General features: G+C 49.6%; 1 protein-coding gene across 1 annotated transcript; it reads right to left on the bottom strand.

Moving 5' to 3' along the window:
- Window positions 1–7771: 7771 nt before the first annotated feature.
- LOC135818135 (uncharacterized) lies at window positions 7772–27566 on the bottom strand. Its single transcript, XM_065331467.1, has 14 exons — window positions 27217–27566; window positions 26348–26698; window positions 25514–25816; window positions 22972–23763; window positions 22352–22467; window positions 21222–21305; window positions 20463–20501; window positions 19899–20025; window positions 19580–19674; window positions 17946–18161; window positions 17687–17821; window positions 13166–13374; window positions 12813–12912; window positions 7772–10086 (listed from the first exon to the last, which is right to left on the bottom strand). Exons 1-14 carry the CDS (start codon window positions 27413–27415, stop codon window positions 8893–8895), a joined length of 3960 nt encoding a protein of 1319 aa, XP_065187539.1. The 5' UTR covers window positions 27416–27566; the 3' UTR covers window positions 7772–8892.
- Between the last annotated feature and the right edge of the window lie 58 nt (window positions 27567–27624).

A 27624-nucleotide genomic window follows, 5' to 3' on the forward strand; every position in this document is an offset into this window, starting at 1 on the left:
TTACTACTGTAGTAGGTAGTTGATAATCATGATGATATTGTGGCCGCACTAGCACTGGTCAAGGAAATACAGTAAAGCCTCTTTCCTATACCTCAGCATGGATAAGGTGGTTGCAGTTGTGAAGTGGGGAAAGCCTCCTGAATCCCTCCACATTTGTCAAAATAACTTAGGGGGCGTTCTTAAAGCATCTCGGAAAAGTTGGAGACTCCGAAAAGTTCGAGAGGTGTTCTTATCAGGTATTGTACTACTCCCTGGTTCTTATATCTTCTCCGAATTTTAGGAGGCTCTCCAAAGCTCTCCTACATGTAGCTTCAGAGGTGTTTTAGATTCCCGCGGTTTGGGATCAGCGCATGCGAACCAGGGAGTAGTACAATACTCCCTATGATCAGATGATGCGAACTATGGCTAAAAGCCACGTGTTGATCATAATATTATAAAAACGTGTTGATCATGAGTGTAGACCTACGCATTCCAAGCCTCTTGTACGGGCAAACTAAACACAAATGCAAGGTCAACGGAGAGAAAATGAGCTAAAATGGCTGTGAAAACAGTTTTGTACGGAGGAAGCTAAAATGGCTGTGAACGCAGTCTAATAAGGAGGGAGCTAAAATGGCTGTGAAGACAGTCTATAGATCTAATGCCTAGCAAGGCGAGCCTCAGCCTGGACGATGTTGACAGGCACAAGGTTGACGTGCCGGCGTCGAACCGAGCGTGATCCTCGAACGCACCGGATCGCAGACCTAGCAAGAGAGAAAGCCAAGCAGCAACGCATCCAGCAAACGACTTTGCTGTAGCTCTCCTTACGCTTGGGGCCAGAGCATCAGCAATCCGCTTGACGACGATGTTTGCCTCTGGACCCATTCCACCTACGCCTACGCATTTCCCTTTTTTCGCATACGACAGTGCGTACACTCAAGATCGCGGCCCCTTTGGCGCTTCACATTGCTCTTTTCTTCTGTTCTTCTTCTCCGAGACGCTAGCTAGAGACATGGTTGCATTTTACAGTTCACGCTAACTCCGACCGTCGCCGTCCGTCAGCGTGTACCGTTTTTTGTGTGTGTTCAAGACATGTAATGGTTAGCATTAAATCGGTTTCTGACACAACGCTCGACTTGTGACGTAACCCTAGTTGGAATCTTACCGTTTCGTTCTCCCGCTAAACAGAGCTTTCTATCGTCGAAACGATACCAAACCGACGGTATTTTGGGTGTTGGGTACGAGTACCGTTGGATTTAGCGTGAACGATAATATGCTAACCATGTCTCATACAACAACGTACCCTAAATTCTGCATTCGTTGATTTGACAGTCTCATTCCTCAGTGTTGTCATACATGTACATGTAGCTGTCAAGTCCCTTGCCAGGGCCTTGGACCTGTACTGGTCTAGCTTGGGGACTGTTGTGACCAGGGACAAGTCATTTGAATTGTTTCTGACGCCCCGCGCAGTGACCACACATGAAGTAGTTCTACAGACATGGAAAGGTATTTGTCCAGGGCCAGAGGCGCTTCACCATGTGCGTTTTCGCTTGGTCTGAAAAGCTGTGCGTGCTGTACCGAGCACAGGTGGTGAAGACTGAAATCCAATCAATCCGACACATGCATGGCAGCATGCTGTTCATTGCGCATAACAGCCCAGAGCTCGTGCTTGTGCAGCTGTGCAGCCCCAGTGTGTATTATCATGGACGTGTACGTGTAGGTCGGATTTCATTTTGCCCCCATCGATTATTATCTTGGTCTACAAGTACATAGTACTGGTACATGACCGTCCACTAGCACTACAGACTTGCAAGACTTGCACTGTAGCAGTGCAGGTAACATAGCAATCCTGCTCGGAGTGCTCCTTACATGTCGAGATCTGTCACGTGTCAACGACGACGCAGTCAAATGTAGTGACATGTGTCAGTGTCAGTCTGGGGGGCTAGCGGCGTCAGCAACACTTCTTTTTCTATATTCGGACATGCATGCACAGGGAGAATGGGTCAGCAGGAAAATAGGGGCCAGGGCCAAGGTCATCCTGCTCATTCAAGATTTTGCCTTGCCAGTGTAATGCTGAATGTCCTGCAGAAGACTGATAACTGAATCTGACACATGTACAGTCATGTACATGTACACTTTAACTGATAACTGTAAAGTGTAAGTGTAAGCGACTGTAACGTGCTCTGCATTATATGACTGTAATCGCCCTACTGTACATTGCAGTCCTATCAAGAGTTCATAACCCTAATGGGATTAATGGGGTTTATGACATTGTACTACACCTACCCACCCGTATAGTTTTACTCGCGTTGGTATACATTGTACGTATCATGCAGGTACATGTACTGTACATGTGACGTGTGCTCCACTGATTCAGTGCATGATCCACTGGCAATTTCGACCATTCTGCGGATGTCCAGGCTAGGCTCCATCACCAATTAGGCGAAGGCCACGGCGTCGGATGGCAGTGAGGCGAGCCAGAGTGGTGGGTGCAGCGCTCATCCACACGAGCATGCCGTACTGCGGGACCTGGCTGACAAAGCCCTTGTGGATCACACCACGGCACCTGGACTGGAGTCCAGCACTCGTGAGGCTTTCCTAAGAAAGCCGAGACACTGCGAGCCTCGAATAGCCAATTGCCTGATATGAGCGGGTGAAGGACAGGTGTTGGTCAAACAGCACACCCAGCAGCTTCAGCTGGTCGACTTCCGGAACAACTGTACCCTGGAATACAATCGGTGGGACGACCACTGTGTTGCGATGGTGGGAAACCAGGAGGGACTGAGACTTTGTAGGTTCAAACTTAATGTGCCAGGCCATTCCCTAGTCTGCCAGCGCATTTAAAGCAAGCTGGAGTATGGTAACATCTTCGGGTACGGCAGTATGGGTCGATATGCACTTGTATAAGGTGGTGTCATCAGCATCTACAGCAAGCTGGGGCCCCAGCAGGTACGTGATCCTCAGCATCATTCGTGCTTAATTAAGAAGGAACAGAGTCGGGCCCAAGATGCTACCCTGGCGGACGCCTGACATGATGGGGTAAGCGGATGAGGACTGTCCGCTCATTACAGCCTGGAGTTTGCGGTTGGTGAGGTAGCTTCTGAGCCAGGCAAGAAGATGTCCCTGGAGCCCATACCGCTCAGCTTTGTACAGGACACCAGGGTGCGACACTTTATCGAACGCTCCTCCACTGCCAGGACGCGCACAAGTCCTCCACTGTTGGCAACCTGGCTCTATTCGTGTTGAAGAGTGGTTACATCGCTGCTGACCGGTGGAATGTGCTGCCTTCCACTGTTCGCACTTATCCAGACTACCGCTCATTTATTCGCTCATGCTTAACCTTCCTAGAGCTCTCGTAAGAAGACCATAATTATGTCTGTGGGAAACACCCCGTGAAATAAAAGTTAATACTTGTAACAAGAGCTAGGAGGAGGTTAGGTGTGCCAAGTCTAGAGTGGAAGCCAAATTGGCAAGCAGAGAGAATGGAGTTGCTATCAACTTATCAAGAAAGTTCGTAATGCTCCGATACAGTAAAACCTTCCAAGGCGACCACTCCGATAAGACGCCCACCTACCCTGCAAAGACCACTACAGCTAGGACCAAGGTATGCTACCATGATTTCAGTCCAATGACCCTGGGTAAGGAGACTAGACCACAATCATGTACAATGTAGGCCGCGGAGACTACGTTCCTTTCAGGTCCCTCGCAATGAGTGGTTGGCTACGACAGGTTTCACTGTGCATGACACAGTGACACCATACCGGCAGCCTATCACTGTCCGTGGTGTCTGTGGCTTTGGAGCTGCTGTACTACTGTGTGTAGCGTAGCTACATCGCAAAACCAAAATGCAATACATGTAGTTTGTCCACAACTAGTCATTATAGCAGTCGAAGTAATGGTGATCGGGAGGAATGCATGTACATGATTGTAAGAAGACTCAATAACTCCCTACTTGTAGTATAATGAGGGTCAGAACCAGGGCTAAATTGATAGTAAAATAATACGTTTCAAATGGTCGCAAGACCGAGGCTCCGCCAGCCGTGGAGGTTGTAACACTGTTTTCGAATACAGTGCGTCCTCTGCCTTGGAACATGCTGTCAACCAAACAACGTGTTTTCAAATTGTTCAACCAAACCAAGGCTTATCTAATGATTCTACTTGCACTCGTATAGCAAAGACGGAGAGGAAACGCAGACAATGGAGCCATCATTCACCACAGTGGCGTGACCAAAACGGTCTTGCCTGCCAAGACTTGCATGCCAAACATGAACGCTTGCTGTGGCTATCATCGTCTATAAATCATTATGCACCTTGCTGCTGATCGCTGGAACTCTCTTCCTTTGGAGTACTGTTGTTAGCAGCGGTGCAATCCTGGTGGTGACCGTCATTTTTTCTCTAGACTTCTTCCCTTTTTCACCTCCTTCCAACCTAGTGAAGTATAATGTACTTTTGTACATGACCGTACAGGTACAGGTACATGTACAGGTGTACATTGTACGTAAATTAGCACTACTCTGTATAGTGACAGTAGAGAGGTTAGATGCACGTTATTTCCGACGTGGCGCGCAATTTCACGTCGAATTTGGCTTTTAAAACTCCGAATCTCGACGTGAGCTGCAGGTCACTTCAAACAAAAGCCTTTTCTACTATACGGGCAAAATAAACAAGAATTCTTGTGGTGAAGCGTTGTTCTTTGATGCGCGAGCCAAAATTAATACTGTAACGCTGAGCTGAACTTTCGATTTCGCGTCACGTCAGAAATACCGTGCATCCTAACCTCTCTACTACAATGTATTTTTCACATACTTCCTGGACGATATTGTCACAGTTACAAACCACTATTGGATTCAGTTTTGTACTAGTAGTAGTATTACTTTGAGCAATATCTACGGGCGCACTGTCTTGCTTCAAACACGATGTCCGTCAGTTGGGCTGCATACGCCGATAGGTCACGCACCCCTGACGTCAGTCTGCCTTTGAGCAATGCAAAGACAAGCTGAGCACGGCCGGCCCGATTGAAAATGCCCGGCGGAGTAATCAAAGGCTAGCGCCCACTTTCTCCGTAGGATCGGAAGAAAGCGTTGTCATCATTATACTGCGCTATGTCGGCCCAGGGAACACAAAAAAGAGCACACCATAGCCTACAGCGGTAAGCCAGCTTTTGTCTTGATTCTATTACTACAGCAGTATTACTTAATTAATTTAAGTCTTTACTAATCACCCCGTCCAGTGGTGTCTTCAACTTCATTCTCCCGAGTCAAGCTCCGTATGAAGGCATCCAAGAAGAAGATTGCCTGATGAGTCCAGCGGGGACGAAACGTACGTCGCAATCGAGCTATGTCGTTGCTGTGTCATCTTCTATGTGCCATGCGCTACTTGATGTACCAGCCTGCTATGCCGGATACCGCCAACCATGCATCGACCAGGCGCCAGGCGCGAACTGATGGTGGTGGTGGTGGTGAGACTGAGGAGAGCTCTGTGCCAGAACATTGCAGCCTAGAGAGCGTGTGTGGGCAGCCAGGCGTATGTTTACCGCCATATTGCCAGGTGTGTCTTTACCACCATATTTATCAATCATAAGTACAGCTGCAGTGGCGTCTTCACCTTCATTCTCCCGAGTCAAGCTCCGTATGAAGACATCCAAGAAGAAGATTGCCTGATGAGTCCAGCGGGGGCGAAACGTAGAATCTACGTCGCAATCGAACTATATCGTTGCTGTGCCATCTTCTATGTGCCATGCGCTACTTGATGTACCAGCCTGCTATACCGGATACCACCAACCATGCATCGACCAGGCGCCAGGCGCGAACTGATGGTGGTGGTGGTGGTGAGAAGGAGAGCTCTGTGCCAGAACTAACTTTGCAGCCTAGAGAGCGTGTGTGGGCAGGCGTGTGTTTACCGCCATATTGCCAGGTGTGTCTTTACCACCATATTTATCAACCATAAGTACAGCTGCAGTGGTGCCTTCAACTTCATTCTCCGTCCAGTACATTATAAGTATTCGGTTTTGTAGCACATGCAGCTACATGAACTGAGCGTTCCTTAGACTTAGTCCGTACTGCTTCTTCTGGCTAAATAAATTCAAGGCTTTCCCTTCACTCTGACCAATACTCAAGACAACAGGACAATGGCTACTTCACCCCTGGCCCTTACAAGGCGCAATCTTTCTTTGGCATTACTCTTCAGTCTACATTGCCTTCTCTTCTCTAACAAGTAGCAACCTTTCGACGCCAGCTCCATTTTCCTCCGCTTTTTTTTCGTTATCGTGCATTAAAACAAAAACAGGGTGTTCACTACTCGGAGTGAGGATAACATGGATGCAGCTAACGAGGTTCGCCCCTTGTCGGCCATTGGTTGGGAGACTTACCATCTCACCCTCGCCGTTATGCGCTGCATCTGCCACCCTGGTAATGGTGGTGGACTAGCACGAGCGAAACTTCTTTGTCAAATTTCTCCTAGCACAGTTCACTCCGCAGTGAGACTGACATCTGTAGCCAACCCTCCTCCTTCGTACAGAGTAGGGGTGGCTTTATTAAAAAGGCCACACCCGAGTGACCGGTCGACCTGGAGTACATGAACTACAAAAAGGTTTTACTATTATTGTTAAAGGGGAAGTATACCCTAAAATCAAATTTTCACCAGTTGTAGTCTTCTGGGTGCTGAGTCGAATGGTCTTGGTCCGAGGAAGCTGCGACGCTCCCTTCCTACTTGAATCCCAATCGAACTCGCGCACTTCCACCGAAACTGGGTGACTGCGCCCTACTAGATGGGGATTTGTACGCAAAATGTCACTAAAAGCGCCATTTCGTTCTTATAAAAGCACGGATGACCGCGATTGGCCCATATGTTGTAGTCTTTTGGACGCTGAGTCGACTGGTTTTGGTCCGAAAAGGCTGCGATGCAGCGTTCCTCCTTTATTCCCAATCGAACATGGTTGAACAAGCGGTCACGTGCTCCTGGGTGCCCAAATCACCTGGTCACCGCGCCAGCAGGGGACAACTTTCACACCAAGGTTCAACTCGAGTTCAACTCGAGTGACAGGACTGCACCCAAAAAAGGTCAAACAGGCTAGTAAGTTGTACCCTGCAGGCACAGTGACCAGGTGACTGGTGTACGCAGGAGCACGTGACCGCTTGTTCAACCATGTTCGATTGGGAATAAAGGAGGAACGCTGCATCGCAGCCTTTTCGGACCAAAACCAGTCGACTCAGCGTCCAAAAGACTACAACATATGGGCCAATCGCGGTCATCCGTGCTTTTATAAGAACGAAATGGCGCTTTTAGTGACATTTTGCATACAAATCCCCATCTAGTAGGGCGCAGTCACCCAGTTTCGGTGGAAGTGCGCGAGTTCGATTGGGATTCAAGTAGGAAGGGAGCGTCTCAGCTTCCTCGGACCAAGACCATTCGACTCAGCACCCCGAAGACTACAACTGGTGAAAATTTGATTTTAGGGTATACTTCCCCTTTAAGTACTCCATCGGGCCACACCATCTACTGTACTACTACACACTTTCTGAAATTGAGACGTTGAGTGGTCTACGTCGCAAACCCATCATAGTGATACTGTGTATGATTCTACTGTTCTCTGACCGGAGAGGGGTACTCCCGCTTCTGTCCCTCGCTCAGACGCCATGCAGAATGGAACACTCTACATGGCGTATGATTGTACTGGGAATAGACGTTGGGGGTGGAGCCATAATGTAGTGCAGGGGTAAATTAACAGCACGATTAACGGCAGTTACAGAGCCAAGAACAGCATGCATAGACACAAAAGAGACAAAGCAACAATAGCTGTTATTGAAATTTGCTTTTTATGTTCTTTCAACACTCCAAATAGAAAAGAAAAGCGTACCAAACAGTGCATAACTCACTAAGCCAGTTTTTTTTATTATAGAAGTAAAATTCGTATCGATCACATCTCAAGATAGTAAAATAGGAGACGGGACTCGGGAGGGGAGATAGTTTGAGAGGTATACGTCGTGATAAGCAAGGAGGCATAACTGACAGCCTGATGAAATCCGCCACTGGATATTGGCAACAAGACATAAAAAAACTGTTTACAAAATGATACCACTCAAACACTAAACTTCAGTCCAACGCACGCCGAGGATACAGCAGATTCAAGACAGATGCCGGAGTGTAATCATGCATCCCGGACGCACGCTGCTGAGCAAAGTGGGATATGACACAAAGAGCCGACTGAAGCACACACTGAGCTAAGATTAGGCTGTTTAGCCAGGTATGCAACGGGGTCTGTCTTTTGAGGTATTGATGGATATGCAGCGGTGCTTGGTCTGTCAGATATTGATGGATATGCAACGGGGCTTGGTCTGTCCGGTGTTGCTGAGAAAGGTATAGAGATCATAGTTACGAGAATTCAAATTGTGTCAAATGTCGTATAAATCAGACAAACTGGAGTTCAATATATGTACAGGAAGTTGGTATTCTGCGGACTTGCTGATCATGTGGAGCTGGAGATTCTGAGGTCATGACCGTACTGTGGATAGGTACTGGACTGGGCTCTACAAAGTCACTGCTAAACATGAGCTGAGCTGGAGTTTGGATGCATTCTTCAATCATGGTGCACATCTATGCGACTATGACTACTAACGTAGTGGTGGTCAGTTGGGCTGGCAGTCATGCATATGACCCGTGTGCGTGCATACGCAGGCTGTGTGTGTGTGTGTGTGTGTGTGTGTGTGTGTGTGAGTGTGTGTGTGTGTGTGTGTGTGTGTGTGTGTACAACGGTTGTGACCATGTGGCGCCACGACGTTGAGCGGATGATCTCTCCTGAAGCGACTGACCCAACAGAATGTGCCAACAAAGAGCTGTACCGGCTACCCAGATTGGGTGCACTTGGGCTAGACCACGGGCAGCAACCTATCTTGTTGCCATCGGCAGCTTGCTATGATTCTACCCTAGACTGGGCAAGCTGGACGCAGGCTTTACCTGTGTCAGGTGGCTACTGCCTTGGCTGCCGTACGACTGGGAAATGGGGTTGGCGGGAAGGCGAGATAGTGACTCGACAGAGTTTGATTTCGACTCAAACACATCGCCCAGCGTGTCTTGCGAGCCTGCTTTGGACCTCGCAATCGACTCGTTACTCACAGCAGGACTAGGCTGAATGTAGCCGGGAAGGACTAGATTCGGTTTCCGACGCGATCCCCGGGGCGACGCCGAACTGCTAGCAGAGTTCTTCGGCGACACCACAACTCTCGGAGGCTTAGGCGGTAAGGCCGGCTTGCTAGGTGGCGTGTTCGCAGGTTTGACGGCGTGTACGGCGACCGGCGGACTGACAACCGTTGTGTACTCAACGGACTCGCGCTGGGATGTCAACTTTGACGGCCAGTTGAGACGACTGACCACGGCCGGTTTATTCGACGCATTGGACGTGGAGCGTGCCACGGCCGCCGAACCATCGCACTTGTCCGCGTTGGAGCTGGAATCAGTGGAGGAGAGGCGCCGGATATCCGTCAAGGTGACACTCGAGTCATCGCTGGGAACGTCAGAGGAGCTGTGTCGGCGTTGGATGAGCGACCGAGGCGAACGCAATCCATTCGCTGTGGCCATGGAAGATGTGCTTGCCTCGGCCGATGCCTGTTGCTGCTGCTGCTGTTGTGTCTTGGCAAGCCCCCTGTCCAGGCTGTCGACACTGGGCGCACGGAAGATAGATCCAGCGGCGGACGAGATCATGCGTTGGATGGCCGACGGCAACAAGCTCTGAACGACACTAGTCCGGTGGCTCTTGACGGAGGATTGACGGCGAGAGGCACCGCGACGAGAGCCTTGCCGAGAATGCACCCCACTACCGCCGCCGCCATCAACTGCAGCGCCGCTTTCGATGTCATCGGCCCCGCCGGTCGCAATGCCCCGGACATCGCCGTTTGATGATGCCGGCAGTGGGTCCGGCATGATGAAAGCGGGGCCGCTGTCTTTCGGCGCCAGATAGCCGTCCGGCGTGCAAGCAAAGCCGGGCGTAGTCAGCTCGCTGTACGCGTCCATTGGCCAGCGCTGCGCGGGAGAGTCTGCGTCAGAGTCGCTGTCCGACACTTCGTCGATGATGTCCGGCTGCACCGCATGGATGTTGGCCTCCACGTGAATGTAGCCCTGTTGTTGCAGCGCGACACAGGGAAGAGAACATGACATCGTTAGAACACCACTAACAACCAGCATGGAAAGAAGGCTAACACACTTGTGCACTCTACTGTAAAACGGTGAATTTTAGCGCCGGTGATATTTTAGCGAATTTTAGCGAAAGGAGTGTTTTCGCTAAAGATTCGCTGCGCCAATCAAATTTTGCATGTAGTCATCAGGGAGTCGTGAAATACGAATACTTGCTAGTCATACTCTGAAACTCGGATCGCTAACATATTTCATTGCAAAATGGCCCAGATTAAGAAAATGCTCACATTTTTAACTGCTAAAATTAGCCGGTCTACAGTACTCTTGCAGAGGTATGGCGAGGATGCATGTCATCATTCGCCTCTTGACCAGGAATAGGTGAGAGAGAATGCTAGCACCACCGTCGAGGGGAGGCAGCCCTCGACGGTAGTGCTGCATGTGGCCAATAGAGGTTATGTGAACGACATCATCGCATATGCAGTTTGCATAGAGTGGCAAACCAGTGCCTTGTGATCATGTGATGCCATACAAAACATATCAAATAATGACGTACTCGATATCCAATAAAGATGATGCAATCGCATAGCCTCCACACTCTCACAGGAGTATGGTGGGAAGGAACATGTTGTGTGAAGCCCACACATGAATTTAAATCAAACACCAGCAGTACCCAGTTCACATGCACATCATATGGCCCAGAATCTGCGAAAACCAGGCTTAGGGTGAAATTTCACAAAATGACTTTTTTCCATTTTCAGCTTCTACCGGGCATGGAAGGTCAGGAAACAAAATATTACAGGTGTGTGTCGACTCATAGTGGTATTAAAAGTATCTCAAACACACCAGGGTATTGTGTTAAAAAATCCAAAAAAAACACAAATTTGTTATCACAGGAAAGAAATGAAGAGAGGTCCTGAAGGAAGAGACATGGATGATTTTTGTTTAGGTGACATGACAAGGTAGGCATGTGGGGGCAGGCTTGTTGTGCCTTGTGGCCCCTTGGTGCTGCAGGCTGTAGTGGCCATGCACAGTTCTGCATGAATTTTGTTTGCTCCTCACTCAGCACATTCTGGGGCTGAATACATGTACTGGCATGCTCTGGCGCTACAAACCACAAGGAAACCCGACTCCAGTTGAGATGGCACCTTTTGAAGGGTGAATCTAGTACAAGTTACTACAACTGTTCGGAAACAAGCAAGAATACAGCCTTTCAAACTGTTCCACTGTTCATAGTAGTAAGCGCATAGTGTGCTGGCGTGCTGCAGTATCTGCTTGGTGCTGACCAGCAAGTGAAATATCAGCATGCGGTACAATCCCTTGCAGCTAGCTGTCCAGCGAGGAAAGTCTCGAGTGGGGGCCTCTCGATCTGCTCGCTCATTCGCCTGGCATTCAGTAGCACTTCATCGCCAAGGACTTCAATTCAAAACAGTTTTCACACTGCGCTTCAAGCCTTTTTCCTGGTGAACTTGCTGCAAACGTATGAGCTCTGCTGCGCGTGTTCCCTTTGCATGAGGCCCAGAAACAGCTAGTATCACTGTACTTCGATTGGCTGGATCGATGTCATCCAGGTTCTCCTCGCTATCGCCATCACGACTCTAACTGGAGACGATTTCTTCACCATTTTCCGCACGCAGCAGCTAGCGCAGAAATTTCGCCATCCCTGAGTGTAGGAGATGGAATCCGTTCGATCAGCTCAAAAACTCTTCGTTGTGACTACAGGAGTAGCAGGGAATATTCTACCGGAAGCCCTTTGACTTCCCTGACTGCTAAAACCCTTCCTGCCATGACTGCTACTTCTTCAAACAAGCGAGATTCTCTTTGGTTCCACTTCACTACACTCGATCGTCCACGCGACACAACCTTTTTACAAAACATCATTTTTCTCAAAAAATGATTTTCACCCTAAGCCTGGTTTTCGCAGATTCTGGGCCATATACTCTAATTTCAGAAATTTTCGGTGCTCAATTTTTTCGGTATGAGGGCAAAAGGCCAGGTTAGGTGAACAGAAATTTTCGGTACAGAGAAGCAGTCCCCTATGGGAGTACGCGTGTTAGTGTTTGTTCGGTGTATTGAAATTTTATGTATGAAACAGCTGCACCGAAAGTACCGAAAAAAAAAAAATAAAAAAAAAATAAAAAGTAAATTATCGTATCCGTTCCCGAAGGGAACTCACGACGGCCGCTAACACCCGATAAACCCTAGCGGCAGATGCAGCGCCTAACGGTGGGGGTGAGTGGGTAAGTCTCACAACCACTGGCACAAGTGCCGAAAGCGACCCCATTAGCTGCATCCATGTACCCCTTGTGCCTGGCCACAAGTTCCCAGTTGACTGTGGGTAGCAGCACGGCTGGAAAAACCGCTCCCAGGCAGGACTTGAACCAGGTACCTCTCGTATCTCAATCATGGTCTTTGACCAACCCACTGTGCCTGCCTGGTTACCGAAAATAAAAGCACACCGAAAATTTGTGAAATTACAGTACCCTACTCTATTTTCCTTTTTTTTCTTTCTTTCTTTTAATCTTTTCCTTTTTTCCTTATATTCGTGTGCCTGTAGTCGGCCTCATGTCATAAGGCCACACTGCATGTTTGTTCTTCGACACTAAATAAACCAATCGCAATCATGTGCACACTGGACACTCCGGTCAGGAGAGTGCAGTGTGGAGGTGGGCATGCAGACAGCGTGGCAACGCTCGCACACTCACACTCCTTACCGCGCTGCTTGCCAGCAGTATGTCCAGCTGATCCACAAGCTCAGTGAAGCTGGGCCGCAGCTTCGGATCGGCCTCCCAACACCGCCTCATCATGCTATACCTGTAACACACACGGCAGTAACGAACCAAGGAACAGAGCAAAGAAAAACAACAACGAGAATTCAGATGGACGTCATAACAAACAGCTCCATTGTTGGTACATGTAACCACACAGGAGACTGACGGAACGGCCAGGAGAACAAGAAAGAGAAGAAAATGTGCGACCATGATCGCCGAGAATCTAACCTGCAACCGCTCGATTGGAAATCTGACTGCACACACACCACTGCACCATCTGGGACACGGGTACTCACACTTCGCGGCTGCAGTATCTGGGCCGCGCCATGCGATAGCCAGATTCCAGGAACTGGCAGAGACGGCCCAGCGGAATGCCTGGGTACGGGTGGCCGCCGAGAGTGACAATCTCCCACATCAGAATGCCAAAGCTCCACACGTCACTGGCGGCCGTGTAGATATCCTCGCGCAGAGACTCTATAGCCAGCCACTTGAGCGGCACACGGGTCTAGGTACACACAGCCAGATGGGAAGAGAACAACAACAATAACCATACAAGCTGAAGGGACCCAGCATGACTACAGTATTTAGTGGTAACGTTAGGGGCCATCCGACAATATCGATAATTTTCACGAAACGAAAAAGTTTAATTATGACCCTCCCCCACCCACCCACCCCCTTCAACGAAAAATAGACCGACTTGACAGTTAGAATGGATTGATGTTTCAGCTATCAATAATTTTCAAAACGAAACTCTCCTCAACCTACCCACCCATAAACGAAACTTTTTTTTCTCTCGTGAAAACGATCGATAATTAGGGACAGACCCTTAGACACATGCACGGCTAGAGCACATAGCGCTATAGACACAAGAGGTACACACAGGAAAGTCAGGGCTTATTTTTGTTGATTGTCAAACCATGAAACTCTGAGTTACAATACAAAAACGCCCTAACCTTTCTTTGTGTACCTCTCAACGCAGAACAGACATTGGGCACTCTAGCAGGTAAAAGGTGCACTGCCTGTCTGTGTGCAGTGATATTCACATGTAGAAGACAAGAAACAACTCGGGAGCAGTTGCTACCAAGAGTAATCAGACGACAGAGTCTGATTGCCAAGTAGACTAGTCACTAAAACAGGAGTTTTTTGTTGTTGCAATTTAACACGCTCGTTACCACGCACAGAAGTGCACACAGACACAGACACAGACACACACACGTGCTGCTGCTGCTGCAGATACGTACATATGGCGGACAGTCAACAGTCAAGACATACGGCGGACAGTCAACAGTCAAGACTACATGCAAACACAGCAGTGAGAAGGTGAGCCGGGCACAGAGTGACACAGACAACACTAAAATCATCTGCTCGAATCTGGCAGTCCTGGCGAGGCTGATCTGAAAGAGCAGAGTGATATAGCAGCAAGCTACCAGCTTCTCTTATAAGAGCACAAGGACATCTCTCAGAGCTGCATAGATGATTACAAGAAGCAAAGGAAGGCCAGCGCGGCCGTGGAGACGTGGAGCGAATCCAAGAGCTCAAGTCCAAGGAAGGTAGAACTGCTGATGCCCAACAGGACCTTGCCCATCTCATGGAAACGTACCAGATGGGGAAACTTTTACCCCATTGGGGATACTCAGCCCACTCCCGGCATCATATTACAAGCAAGAGGTGACGTTCGACAGCTTCGATGCTGTTGTCCACACAGACCCTGCTCCTCCTGTGGTCTGCACTTCATTGTGGGCTTGGCCGAGCAAGCGCAATAAATATTGAAAGAATGGAAGAAAACCCAGGTGTCAGTTGCAAGTGCTTCGCAGGCAGAGTTTCCTAAGCCGTGTGAATCCGGCACAGTGCGACTGGTGCACACCGTCTGCAAGGCCCTGGAGGCGCACTGCAACGAACAGTCCGGCAGTCACAGGTAGTTCCGTGCATACTTGCAAAACAAGGGCATCCGGTCCATCCCACTGACCAGATTCATTGGCAACCGGTTTAACATTTTATTTTATAATGCCGCAGGCGTGTACCATTTGCGAGAGGAGATCGCCGGTTTCTACAGCAAAGCGCTGGGTACCACTAGCAGGCTACATGCTGCAGTGAAGGATGACATTGCAAATGATGCTTACCTTGCAGCCCGCAGGGCATTGGGCTTGATCAGCAAGCTTGTGACTGGGCCGCCTTGGAGGAAGCTGGCTGATAAGTCTGTCACCATCACAGACATGAGTACGGTGTACGCCTCCTTGTGCTGCAATTTCGACCGCTGGGGCTCGGATAGCCAGGAGTTGCTGGACGGTTCAGCAAAGGTCTTTGCAGGTGCCGAAGTTGCAGTTGATGGCGTTCACACAGCACTTCTCACAGCACCGCAGCACGATAACACCACACTCATAGGTCTTCAGTTGCTGATGCGTGCATTTAGCACCTACGCACGGTGATTGCTGGCAGACCACCTTCCTGGCGGCAAGCACCACGACATGTCGACAGACACCAGGGCCACCACACAAAGTGTCTCCACAACAAACGTCACCAGCGAACGCTGCTTTGCCGTGCTTGACAAACTGAAGAGAAAAAAAGCTGAATGCCTCGCTGGTGGCAATAGAAGCGATGGTGTTATTTAGCACCAGCGGCACATCCGAATGGCTCGCCAGTCCGACCCACGAGCGGCGGAAGCAGCCTTTCGCCAGTGTGCTGAGCGGTGTTGTGTCCCACAAGTCACTTTACAAGCAGCGCTGCGAAGAAATTCGCCAGTTCCAGCAGCAGCAAACAGAAGGAGATGGAACGGCCGGAGAGAGAGGCCAACAGCCAGCAAGAGAAGCTGAAGGTCAGTACGAAGATCGGCAGGATGACCTTTGGACGACTGCCGACACTGTCACCACGCAGCTCGCCAGCCTACCGACAGTCTCTGCAAAAGTCGCTGCACTGAAAACACAAATCCGGTTCCGACGGATCGTTCTCAACCAGGACGCGGACAAACATGCGTTCCGGTGGTCCTCCGCGGGTAGGGCTGAAACGAACATAAAATTTGAGTATTCAAACGTTCTTGATGTTAACGAACGAACGAACGAACATTCTCTAACATTCTCGTCGCACGCACGTGCTCGCGCACGAACCGGCATAGGCAAGAAAATAGTGGAATTTTTGAATACAGTATAGCAATAAACTTTTGTGGCGCACACATTTTGCGTTTTCATGAATGCGGCTGGTTTGTGATGAGAATTTTTTTCGATTTTTACCTCTTTTGAATCTTGTAGTTGTGCTGTCTACAATGCACGTACTGCAGTTTGTGGCGATTTTTCTTCTCCAGAATGCGCAATGGCCGCGAAAGTAGCGAAATTGTATCACTTGCGAAAGTGTCTAACTTTACAGTACGTCTTTTATGATGCTTTCAAAAGTTGAGGCACAATGGCCTCCAACTGAGCAACGCCATACTGCCACTGCTGAGGACCAGAACGTTGCGTCACAGCAACGTTTGTCATCAACTTGCTTCCTGTTCAGTGTTGATGCCGTAGAAATAACTGCACTCCCAGAGACGACAGAAGAATGCTGAAAGTTACCGTAGTTGTGTTTTCAGGTGCGCATAGAGGTTGCTCGCCGTTTTGCCATACTATAAACATACGCTGCGGGAAATCCTGCAGGTAGCTGACTTCTCATCCTCGGATTTTGTAAAATGATCCCAAACAACAGAACGGGGAGCACGACCGAAAACAGTTTCTGACATGGGAACAGTGCGAACTCGAAACAAAAGAAAACTACGAAGTAGTCAAAGGAAGAGCGAGCAGCCAAAATATGTAAGTACATGTACGAGTACTCGTGCTTTGTTTCGATGTTCGTCTACATGTCGTCGCCCCGACTCCAGCCAAGTGCCGGTTCAGATCGTGAACCGCGCGCGCGCGCGCGGGTCGTGTACCACCTGGCGCAGCGCTGGTCACAAGCACGCAGCTACACATATTCTACAGGCGGTGTGTGAAACGATCGTGACTGATCGTGATGTTTTTACGGGTTTATCGTACCGTACGCACATTTTCAAAGTTCGAATGTTCGTGAGAACTACGAATGTTCGTTCGCTGTGGCCTAACGAACGAATAGTCGAATGTTCGGTATATTCGTTTCACCCCTATCCGCGGGAAAGGTGTACAGCTGGCAGCAACTGGCACAGAATCTGCTTGCCTTGATCCAGCTCATGGGCGCGGGCTCGGAATCCTAGGTGAGTTTGCTTGTTGTTCATGTTTCGTCCTTCGTACCTCGTCATTTTAGTTCATTCTCCTCAAGTTAAGCAACCATCGCAGCGGCCCTCCATTCGCTTCGCTTACAGTGCATACACTATCTACAGTTGCGCTCGGTGAAATCCGACCCGAAGTGCATGTTTGGTGCCCTCAGCTTGCACGGCCCTTGGCACCGTGGCAAGTAGTACGGATGGGGCTGGACGTACACACGTACAAGTACTGTGACGTAATTGAAATTGGTCCAGGGCGCCAGTTTGCACTTTGGGTCGGATTTCAGTCAGCGCAACTGTAGTGGCAGATTAATTCTTTGCCTTTGCTAATTCAGAGGATGCTTAACCACCACGAAACTGACTTGAGAATACTAACCGAGCTGTAGAAAGCGCTCAAGATAATGGACTTTCCATCAGAGCAGCAGCCTTAAACTCTGGGATCTGAAAATAGATAGTTTTAGGTGACCTTCGCATGCAAAAAAGCAACGTTTTTTGCCAGAATGCAGTGAACGCTGCATTTCTACCTTGTTCACTCCTGTGTACTGACCCTGCAGAGTACCCATCTACACTACACACTAGAGCAGACATCTACAGACACAAGGGCTGAACTTACCCCCTTGGCTCTCTTGTAGTTTATCCGCCGGTATATGGAGCGTGCCAGGCCAAAGTCGGCAACCTTCAGATTCAGCTGGTCACCGCCAGTCGACTGTATGAGAATGTTACGTGCTGCCAAGTCACGGTGTACAACCTGCAAGAACATACACACATGCACACACATTTGATTTCTAAACACCAATGGTGACCATAGGAGACTATACCGGTACTGGCAACCAAAGCTGGCATGACATTTTTCACGTGTCCGAGACTCCTACCTGGACTTTGACGGAGAGATGCTCCATACCACGAGCCACCTGCGATGCAAAAGACATCAACTCCTTGGACGACAGCGTGGTGCAGAGAACAGCCAGGTTGGAGGACTTGGGATCGTGGGACAGGCGATGCCTATCCAAGTACGAGTGCAGATCGCCAATGTCCATGTACTCCATGACCATGCACGGCAGACCGCGAAAGAAGCCGCCCACCACCATCTGCACGGGGGGGGGGGGGGGGGGACCAAGACAAGCAGAGCAAGAAAGAGTTGCAGTTATAGGACAATGGTTCACCGCCCATGGTATCTCTCAAAAACACAATGCCCAGCGCAGCCGTCAGGGGTGTCAGACACGGTACGGTCACTACGGTATTGACCGTACCACTTTTCGACCCAGGTACCCCGTGAATCTATGAAATGCATTGATCTGGGCTCTAAATTTCCAAAATTTCCAACTCAGCCACCCCTCCCCCACGGGTAAATTGTACTTCAGATGGCTGACCATACAACACTAAAATACCTTCCGACGCCCCTGCGTCGTAAATACAATCTAACCGCACAATGTCCTGTGTTGTCTGGCGTATGAGTAGCCACAATTAGGATGAGATGCAGCGCAGGACAAACGGCCTTTGCATGCAATCTCAGTGCGAGGCATTTAAACCATACGTTGGTGCCTAGCATAGCAGTGGATACAAGGGAACAACACATGCACCGCAACACTGCGATCTCAAGTTCCAAATAGGAATGCGTACGAGCACTCATGATACTATCTCCAAGTCAATGACCTGAAAGTTCCACTGTACACCAAAGCTTGAACAATAGTCACAGCATAAGGCCAAAACAAAAAATAGGCTTGTTTCCGGTCGGCAACCCCTCAAAAAGGAGACTCGGTCGGCCGGAATGAAACTTTTTTTGGATACTTTTTTTGGTTCCTCAATCGTTGTGGTATTGATGGACAAGAGCACCTACACATGTACATTGTACATATATCATGGAAAGGGTCAATGTCAAAGTTGATTGACTCACTGTTCTTGTACAGCATGTGGTGTATTCCTGTTTTCGTACATCCTGAGAAATCAAGCAAACAGTTTGAGTCCTTCCAGCTCCGTTATTCTAGCTCGTATCGACCCCGGAGGTTTTCGAGTCGACAGCTGAAAATCTCTGCTACCTTGTAGGTGTTTCGATTGTGGAATTCGGTTGAGATTTGACTGAGTTATGACTCGTTGAGTGCACTTGCACACATGGCATTGCCACCGTTTGTATACATTTGGGACAAAAAAAAAGTTTCAGAATTTGGGAAAAAGTGACCCGGTCGGGCGACCGGAAACAAGGTCATTATTTGTTTTGGCCTAACACGTCTTCCATGGATGAACGCTAGCAATACAGCCATAGTGGCAGAAAAAGCAGCGAAGGGACTAGCGTGGTTAGAGCAAGCCACACAGCTCCCATGTGATCATGCACGGACATCGTGCAGGAAACCCGGGGTTGGATTTTATTTGCCATTGCCTGTACAAGTACTGCAGTCCCAGTTGAAAATCCAACCGCTGGATCTCAGCTTCACAAACTGTGCAGGGGTTGGATTACACCTAACGCCACGGTGTATATTAGTCAGCAGATGGCCAACACCAAACTACTTACGCCGATGACGTTCTCGTGCTCTCCTTGCTCTGCGATCACCGACATCAGCGTGATCTCCTCGAGCAGAGCCTGTTTGTCTTCGTCACCGGCTTGATCTGCAAGGAGAAACAGGGCATGAGATACAACCATTGCATTCCGCAGCAGTCAGCAGCAGCAGAAGTCATGATATGCCAGGGAAAGCTTGCCCTGCACACACCGCTATGATGCAGGCAGTGACCCCATGCAGCAGCAGAAGTCCTGATATGCTGGGAAAGACAAGCTTGCCCTGCACACATCGCTATGATGCAGGCAGTGACCCCCTGCGGCGGCCGTCTCCTACCTTTCAAGACCTTGGCGGCGATGACCTGAGCACGGCCTCCATCACCCGTGTACTGGCCTTTGTGAACATTTCCAAACTCGCCATGTCCAAGAATGTCCGTTAGCTGCAAGTGCTTCTCCTTGATCATCTGCAAAGGCAATACAACAAATACAACAAACATACAAGTAGACATTGCGGGCGTGTTGATAACGCCTATGCAAGCTGATTCGTGAGAATTGAAGACAATAAGGTCGAGCCAATGTATGAGCGACAGCGTAACGAATCGGACACCCAACAACTAGTCAACACTGCGTTCGGCGCTGGATCTGACCTGTGACAATGGGGCATGGCCGCAACATGCATGCCAACAAAAAGGTCCACAGGCTTGAATTTACCAACCAAGTGGTGCAGTGGTTATCTACGCTCAGTACATGACACTGTACTCCCACAAATACACCCCTACTCAATACAATCATGTACTCCCACAAATACAGCCGTAGAACATGCAGTGGCTAACAGGACCAATATCTGGGTACAAGGCCGGATTGGCACACAGCCACAGCACAGACGAATGGGTGCACTTACCGTAATCTTTGGGTGCAGCACCGAGCCATTTCCATGGTTCTGAAGGCAAACACAATCATAACGCCAGGGAATCAAAAACAAAAATCAGATGAAGGCCATGTCTACAAGAATGCCTCTCGCAAATATGCACATCACCACTGCATAGCATACAACAAAGGCAGAGATCCGCTGGTGGAGACTGGACACATGGCTGTGCACAACAATCACCAATGGATGGGCTCAGGCAATGCTTAGTCGGGAACAAACACAACAACTGGCAATCACAAACAAAATCACGGTTCGCGTAAGACACGGCTGGAGGTTGAGTTTTCCGCATCCGTAGAAATGCCACCACCCCAAGGATCAAGGCGCAGATACAGCTCCTAAAGCGGTAGGAGGTGATTAGATCAGACCCACCACCACAGTGGTCAAAGACCGTGAATCCCATTCACTGCATCACAAGACTGTGGACAAAACACTACAACTACCGGGACAGAAAAGTAACTACACACGGCGGACAATCAACACGCACATGCACGCACACACGCACACCTCAGACCTCAGACATGCCCATCGCGGAAGCGATGATAGCGAACAGCTATGTTAGACATGACAACTTACACACACACACACCCACACCCACACCCACACCCACACACACACACACACACACGAAAATGCACACACAAGCACACACGCACGCACCCTAGCATACACACAGCGACATAGACAAGGACAATGCGGACACACAATACACATCTACAGCACACGTGTGCTTACCATGGGAGATGCAATGCTAGTGTAGTCGTACGGAGAGTGCGGTGAACTCGTCTTCATCAAGTTGTCCCTTCTATACTGCCGTCCCTATCGGTCGCATCAGTCCATGCAAAGAGACACGGACAGGGGGGTTAAGACAAGATACGCCGAGCTTGCAAGGAACACAAGTGTCATCAGTGCCACCAGACAATACAGTTCAAGGTTTGCAGTACATAATATAGCAACAAGTACTACTCATTGTGCACTCCAGCTTTCTTGTGACGCGCAGCAGTGGCTGGTAGTCTGATCCACATCAGAGGACAATACACATGCCTACTTTCACAGCCTTGATTAGAAGCACAAGTACTGTACAATTTTTCGTTTGCGAAATCTTTCGTTAGATCACCCCACCAGCAGGTTCGTTACGTACTAAATTTCGTTTTGGGTCGGAGGTCTGTCACCCCGAACGTTCAGAAGAGAAACACTTTAGTTTGTAACAAACTTTAGTTATTTCGTGCCCCCTAACAGCGAAAGCTAATTCCAAACGGAACTGTGTACATATACAGTACATGCTAGACAAAGCCACTATCCAACTGTGCATATTAGTACATACAGTACATGCTAGACAAAGCCACTATCCAACTGTGCATATTAGTACATACAGTACATGCTAGACAAAGCCACTATCCAACTGTGCATATTAGTACATACAGTACATGCTAGACAAAGCCACTATCCAACTGTGCATATTAGTACATACAGTCAACTTCGCTAATAACGACTGCGGATATAACGACAATTCGCGAATATGGACAAAATGTCCATGCCCAGAGCAAAGTTCCATCCAACTGTAATACATATAATGAGACTTCGGGTATAACGACACTTCGCAAACAAGGACACTTTTTTGATGCCCCGCCGAATGTCGTTATAAGCGAAGTTGACTGTAGGTGGAGAATGTAACTGCTGCTCCGAACTACAATGTATGTGCATCGATACGCACGTGCACACACATACACACCCACATGCACACACACACACACACACACACACACACACGTGTTGATGCATGCTCATTACCACACAGTAGCAGCATACTGCGCTCATACTCATAACAAGAAGTGCAGGGAAGCAACAGAGAAAACAAAGCTCACTTTGCAGAAGAAGATGAGTGAAACGACCACGCACAGCAAGCCAACAAACGCTGCTATGCCAATGGTCAGCAGAGTAGAGAAGCTTGTCCCAGAGCTGGCCGTAGGGGGGAGCAGTTCTACGAGGACACAACACCAGACACGCACGCGCGCGCGCGCGCGCGCGCACACACACACACACACACACACACACACACACACACACACACACACACACACAAGCACGCACGCACGCACCCACACACACATGTACACTGCCTTTTATGCCAAACTACGTGCAGTGTAACCTGTGTTTTGTGACCACCCCATTGTACACAGAATACACTGGTCTCTATAGACAGGTGGTGGTGTTTCAGCACAGGTCAATGTGTACGTTGAGGCATGGTCTGGGGCTTAACATGACTGGTCTCTAAAACAAGTAGTCTCTCAGGATAGGAGTCTCTAAAGACAGGTAGTCTCTAAAGACAGGTGGTCTCTAAAACACGTGGTCTCTTAGGCAGGTAGTTTCTTATTACAGTGGCCTCTAAATACAGGTCGTAATCTACTTCCAAGTGCAGTGAACATGAATGCACACCCGGCTATGCCATGAATCACTTCGACTTGGCCCATGATGGCAATCTTACCCACAGTCGGTGTGGTGGTGGCTTGGCTGCTTGAAGATACAGTAGCGGAAGTCGTCGGTGGACTGGTGGCCGCTGCGATACCGGCGACGACCCACTTGCGATCGGACCAGCTGCCACATGCCGTCTCAGTGCTGGGCGACGGCAGCGGCACGCAGCGCTGCACCCAGATCTCATACTGGACGCCGTCCACGAGTCCTGGGATCGGCTCGGAAACGCTAGCGGCGGTGCCCGACGCCGACGCCGCCACCTGACGGCGAGCACGGTGCCTTGTCTGCAGGCGGTGACGGACGGGGACGACATCGGCACTGACCGGCATGGCCATTACCTGATAGAAGGCGCCCGGTATCGTATCGTCGGTCGGCAGCTCCAGCTCCACCTTGCCGCTGCCCGTGTCGAGGGACCAGTTCGCCGGGGGAGCGGGAGAGAGCTGGCGCGTGTCCCGCGACGAATTGCTCGCGTCGAACGCGATGGCGCGCGCCGGCGGCAAGTCGGCGGTGAACACGGCGTAAGAGAAGACGTGACGTGCGCCGAACTCCAGCTCTCTCGTCGCCGTGGAGAGGTTGAGGGTGTCGGCGCTGCCGACATCGAACAGCACCGCCTGCTGCTTAAAGGACCGGTTGCCTTGCAAGTAGTCAATGTAGAGAGCGAGAACCTCGCTGGATTTGTTTTCCAGGCCGACTTCATAGGGCGCAAGTGAAATATCAACACTCCAGTAATACTGATACGAGCCAGCAATCTCCACCAGTGTGTCCTGATCGGAGAAAAGCACCTCCAGCGGTTGCTGCTGCCACCCTGAGCAATGAGCACGCCCAAAAGCAGAACAAGACGTGAGTGTCACACGCACACTATACAACACGCATACAGACATATTCTAACTATGATTCTAGTGGAACCGATCCAGGGCATAGCATGAAAACTACGGTGTGCGGCACTGTTTTACTAGCCATTTGTAACTACTTGCACAGAGATACACACACACACACACATACACACACACACACACACACACACACACACTCAGACTCAGACACACACACACACACACACACACACACACACACACTCAGACACACACATACACACACACACACACACACACACACACACACACACACACACCAGGGATTAATTTAACCGGTATCGCATCGCAGTTTGCGACGCAAAACGCAGTGTCTGCGATTCGAAGTTCGTAGTGAGTCGCGGTAAACTGCGACACAACAATTACATACATGTACATGCATGTTAGTATGGCCCTGGACATAGACTTGTTGTAGTGCACGCGTAGCGCATGCACATGTGTAGCTTTACAGTGTGTGTGGCTGGTTTGGCGCTACGAGATGGCGCGCCATGCACTGTGACTAGATTAGACTGTGTGTGTGTGGTTGTCCAGCCTGCCCTGTACTGCAGGTAGATTTTACACCATACGCACGCGCGGGCCGCGGGACCATGGCCATATTATGTCACACTAGAGAGGTTTCGCTTCACGTTGTTCTGCACTACACCGTGAAATTTCACGTCGGTGTGGCAAATTTTGGCGTCGAAACTCCCGTTCATGACGTGAGCTGAGGTCAACTCACGTTCGACGTGACGCGAGTTTTTGCAAATTTAGCCTTGCTATCAGGTTGGGATTATTGACTCGATTTGTCGATTTTGCCTAAACTAGCTATAAATAATATTTGTGCGACTTTGGCCTCACCAAAAATCACTTTTTTCACTTTTTGAAGTTTTCGCCCCCAGTTTTCGCTCCTGTCGTCAGCGAAACGACGTGCTTCACAAGCAACGTGAAACGAAAGCTCTTTCTGAGCTCGCGTCGACGCAAAAAATTGACGTTCACGTAAGAGCACAAATCACGCGGGTCGAAACCTCTCTACTATCTCCGCACGCGCACCGCAGCACGTGCACTTGGAAACTAACTAACTAATTACTTACTGGAAGTGCAGCCCAGAAGCACGAAGCGAGTGTCGACAAGTACTTCACCTGCTTTTGAGGTATAGACCGCGTTGCTTCACTAGCAGTAGGCATCTCGACTGTTCAGGACTTATCTTTGTAAAATTCTGCTAGCCTTATTGAGGAAGCATCTTCACTGCCGGCATGTCTGTGAAGCAAGGTACTGTGGACAAGTGGGTTGCTGAATTTGATCCCAAAAAAGAATGGAATCACGCAGAGTCGAGTGGCGGAGCTGTGACCAAGATATTTTGCAAGATGTGCAGGGAGAAGGCGTCCTCGCTTCGTGGTTTGAGGAATTACAGCACGGCGTTCGTTGACGGTATAAGTGGAAGTGCACTGAAGACTGCATTGTCGACGGAAAAAACTGCTATGCAAAATTGTTGCGTTGCTATGCAAACGTCGGGGTGTGTAGCAATTGTTGCTATGCAATTTTTTTGAAGTAAATTAGTCCCTGCACACACACACACACACATGCGCACACACTTGCCTTCTGCCCTGACTACCCAGCCTTCCCACATCCCGCACAAAAAAACTTTAAAAACACTTCAAACGCTCTAGCCGTTGTACATTAGCAAAGCTCAACGCAAGAACTTACAGAACATTCTCGGATCACCGCAAAGAGTCCGGTCCAGGCCAGTACACGGACGCACGCTTACATTGCGTACATCGCATAGCCGTGACTGGCTGAGCGCAATCGTGTAGTTCAGCGTGCCACTGACAGCCCGATGGTGCAGGCAGGATGACGAGCTGCATACCTCCAGGTCGTAGAAGAACATTGCGTCGCCGTCCTCGCTGGGTGCGAGAAGGCCGGAGTCACCGCGAGCTCTGGGATATGTCCAGCTGATGAGGATGCCCTCATTGTGCCACTCAATAACGGACGACAGGTTCTGAACTGGTTCTGCAAACAAATAAGCACCGTGCATTGCAAAAAAGGCGTCTTCTGCCCCCTTCTATGAAGATATGTTCCCGAGGACAGTTCCAGAATTCACACATACACACACGCGCATGTGCACGCATAAACGTGCACACACACACACACACACACACACACATGCAAACACCCCCCCCCCCCCCCCCCCACCCACCCACAAACACACATACACACATACATGTACACACACGTGCAAACACCCCCCCCCCCCCCCCCAACACACACACGAACACACACATACACACAAGTGAACACACGCACACATCACTCTCCCCCCCCCCCCACACATGTACACACACATGTACCACACATGCACGCACGCACACACACACACACACACACACACACACACACGCACGCACGCACGCACGCACGCACACACATCACGCACATCACGCACACATCACGCACACATCACGCACACATCACGCACACATCTACACGCATACAGACATGCACGCACCGATGTACACACACTGACAAAGGACAAACACTAACCTATACACTTGCTCCAGATGAGTCGGGAGCTGAGATGTCCAACCCAATGTTGTTGTCCACGTACATCATGATTCATAGCACGGACACCAACACGGAACAAGTTGTGATCCGCCAGACTACTGGGTACCGTACGGTTTAGATCGAAAGAGAACGAATTAACCGATGTGTTGAGGATTTTCAGCTGCAGCTGTGTGCCATGCGCATTCACCTCACTCGCGTTGACGATGAAGAGCTTGACATGGTACGATGTCGGCACGCCATTCCACTCCTCATCCAACAGCTGCTGCCACGACAACGTGACCACGTTGTCGGCATCGATGGTGAGACTGGTTATAACAGGTGCTGCGGGACCTGGCACACACAGCGAAGCCAGAGAGCAGAGACAGGGTACTCGTACATTTAAAAGAATCACACATCTTGAGTCGATCTCCAGTCTGGTCCATTGTGGTAACTGGGGAATAGTGTGAATAGTTACATTTCGGACATAATCTTCATCAGTCCTTTCATACTTGTGAGGTGAAAGAAAAGCACTACTGCAGTACATGCACCATGATCTGTAAACCAGGGATGTACGTGTAGCCTTTGAAATTATAGCAGAGCTGTGGACAACAATGCGTCTGAGCTCTGTTTGCCATGATCAAGAATACACACACACACACACACACACACACACACACACACACACACACACACACACACACACACACACGCATGCACACAAACACACACACACACACACACACATGCACACACACACACACATGCACACACACACACACACATACACACATGCACACACACATGCAAACACACCACACACACACACACACACACACACACACACACACACTCATCCACTGTTCTCTTACGGCCAGGCGCCAGCACGACCTCTTGAAGGCGCGGCAGCGAGTCTCCAAGGCAGGATCCATTTACACTTAGAGGAGCTTGCATCAGCCTGGTTCGAGGCATTACGGAAACCTTGTACAATCTGCCTGGCAGTGAGTGTGGCAAGAGCACAGAGGTCTGGTTGGGTGGCACTGCAATGGAGCTTGTCAGGCGGCTGTCCATTGCATCTCGGTAGGTGACCAGATAGTCCTTGGGCTGACTGCCCCAGTCCTTTGTCAACAGCGGTGTCCAGGTGACCACACGGCTTTGGTTCTGGTCGTTTTTGACCTGAGGGATGACGCTGGGTGCTGCACACGCACGCACGCACACACACACACAAGAGAAGACTTGGAAATCAGATCATCTGGGCATTGGAAAGAAGGGGTAACTCG

The sequence above is a fragment of the Sycon ciliatum genome, chromosome 5 (genome assembly GCF_964019385.1).
Source record: "Sycon ciliatum chromosome 5, ocSycCili1.1, whole genome shotgun sequence".
Classification (NCBI taxonomy): Eukaryota; Metazoa; Porifera; class Calcarea; order Leucosolenida; family Sycettidae; genus Sycon; species Sycon ciliatum.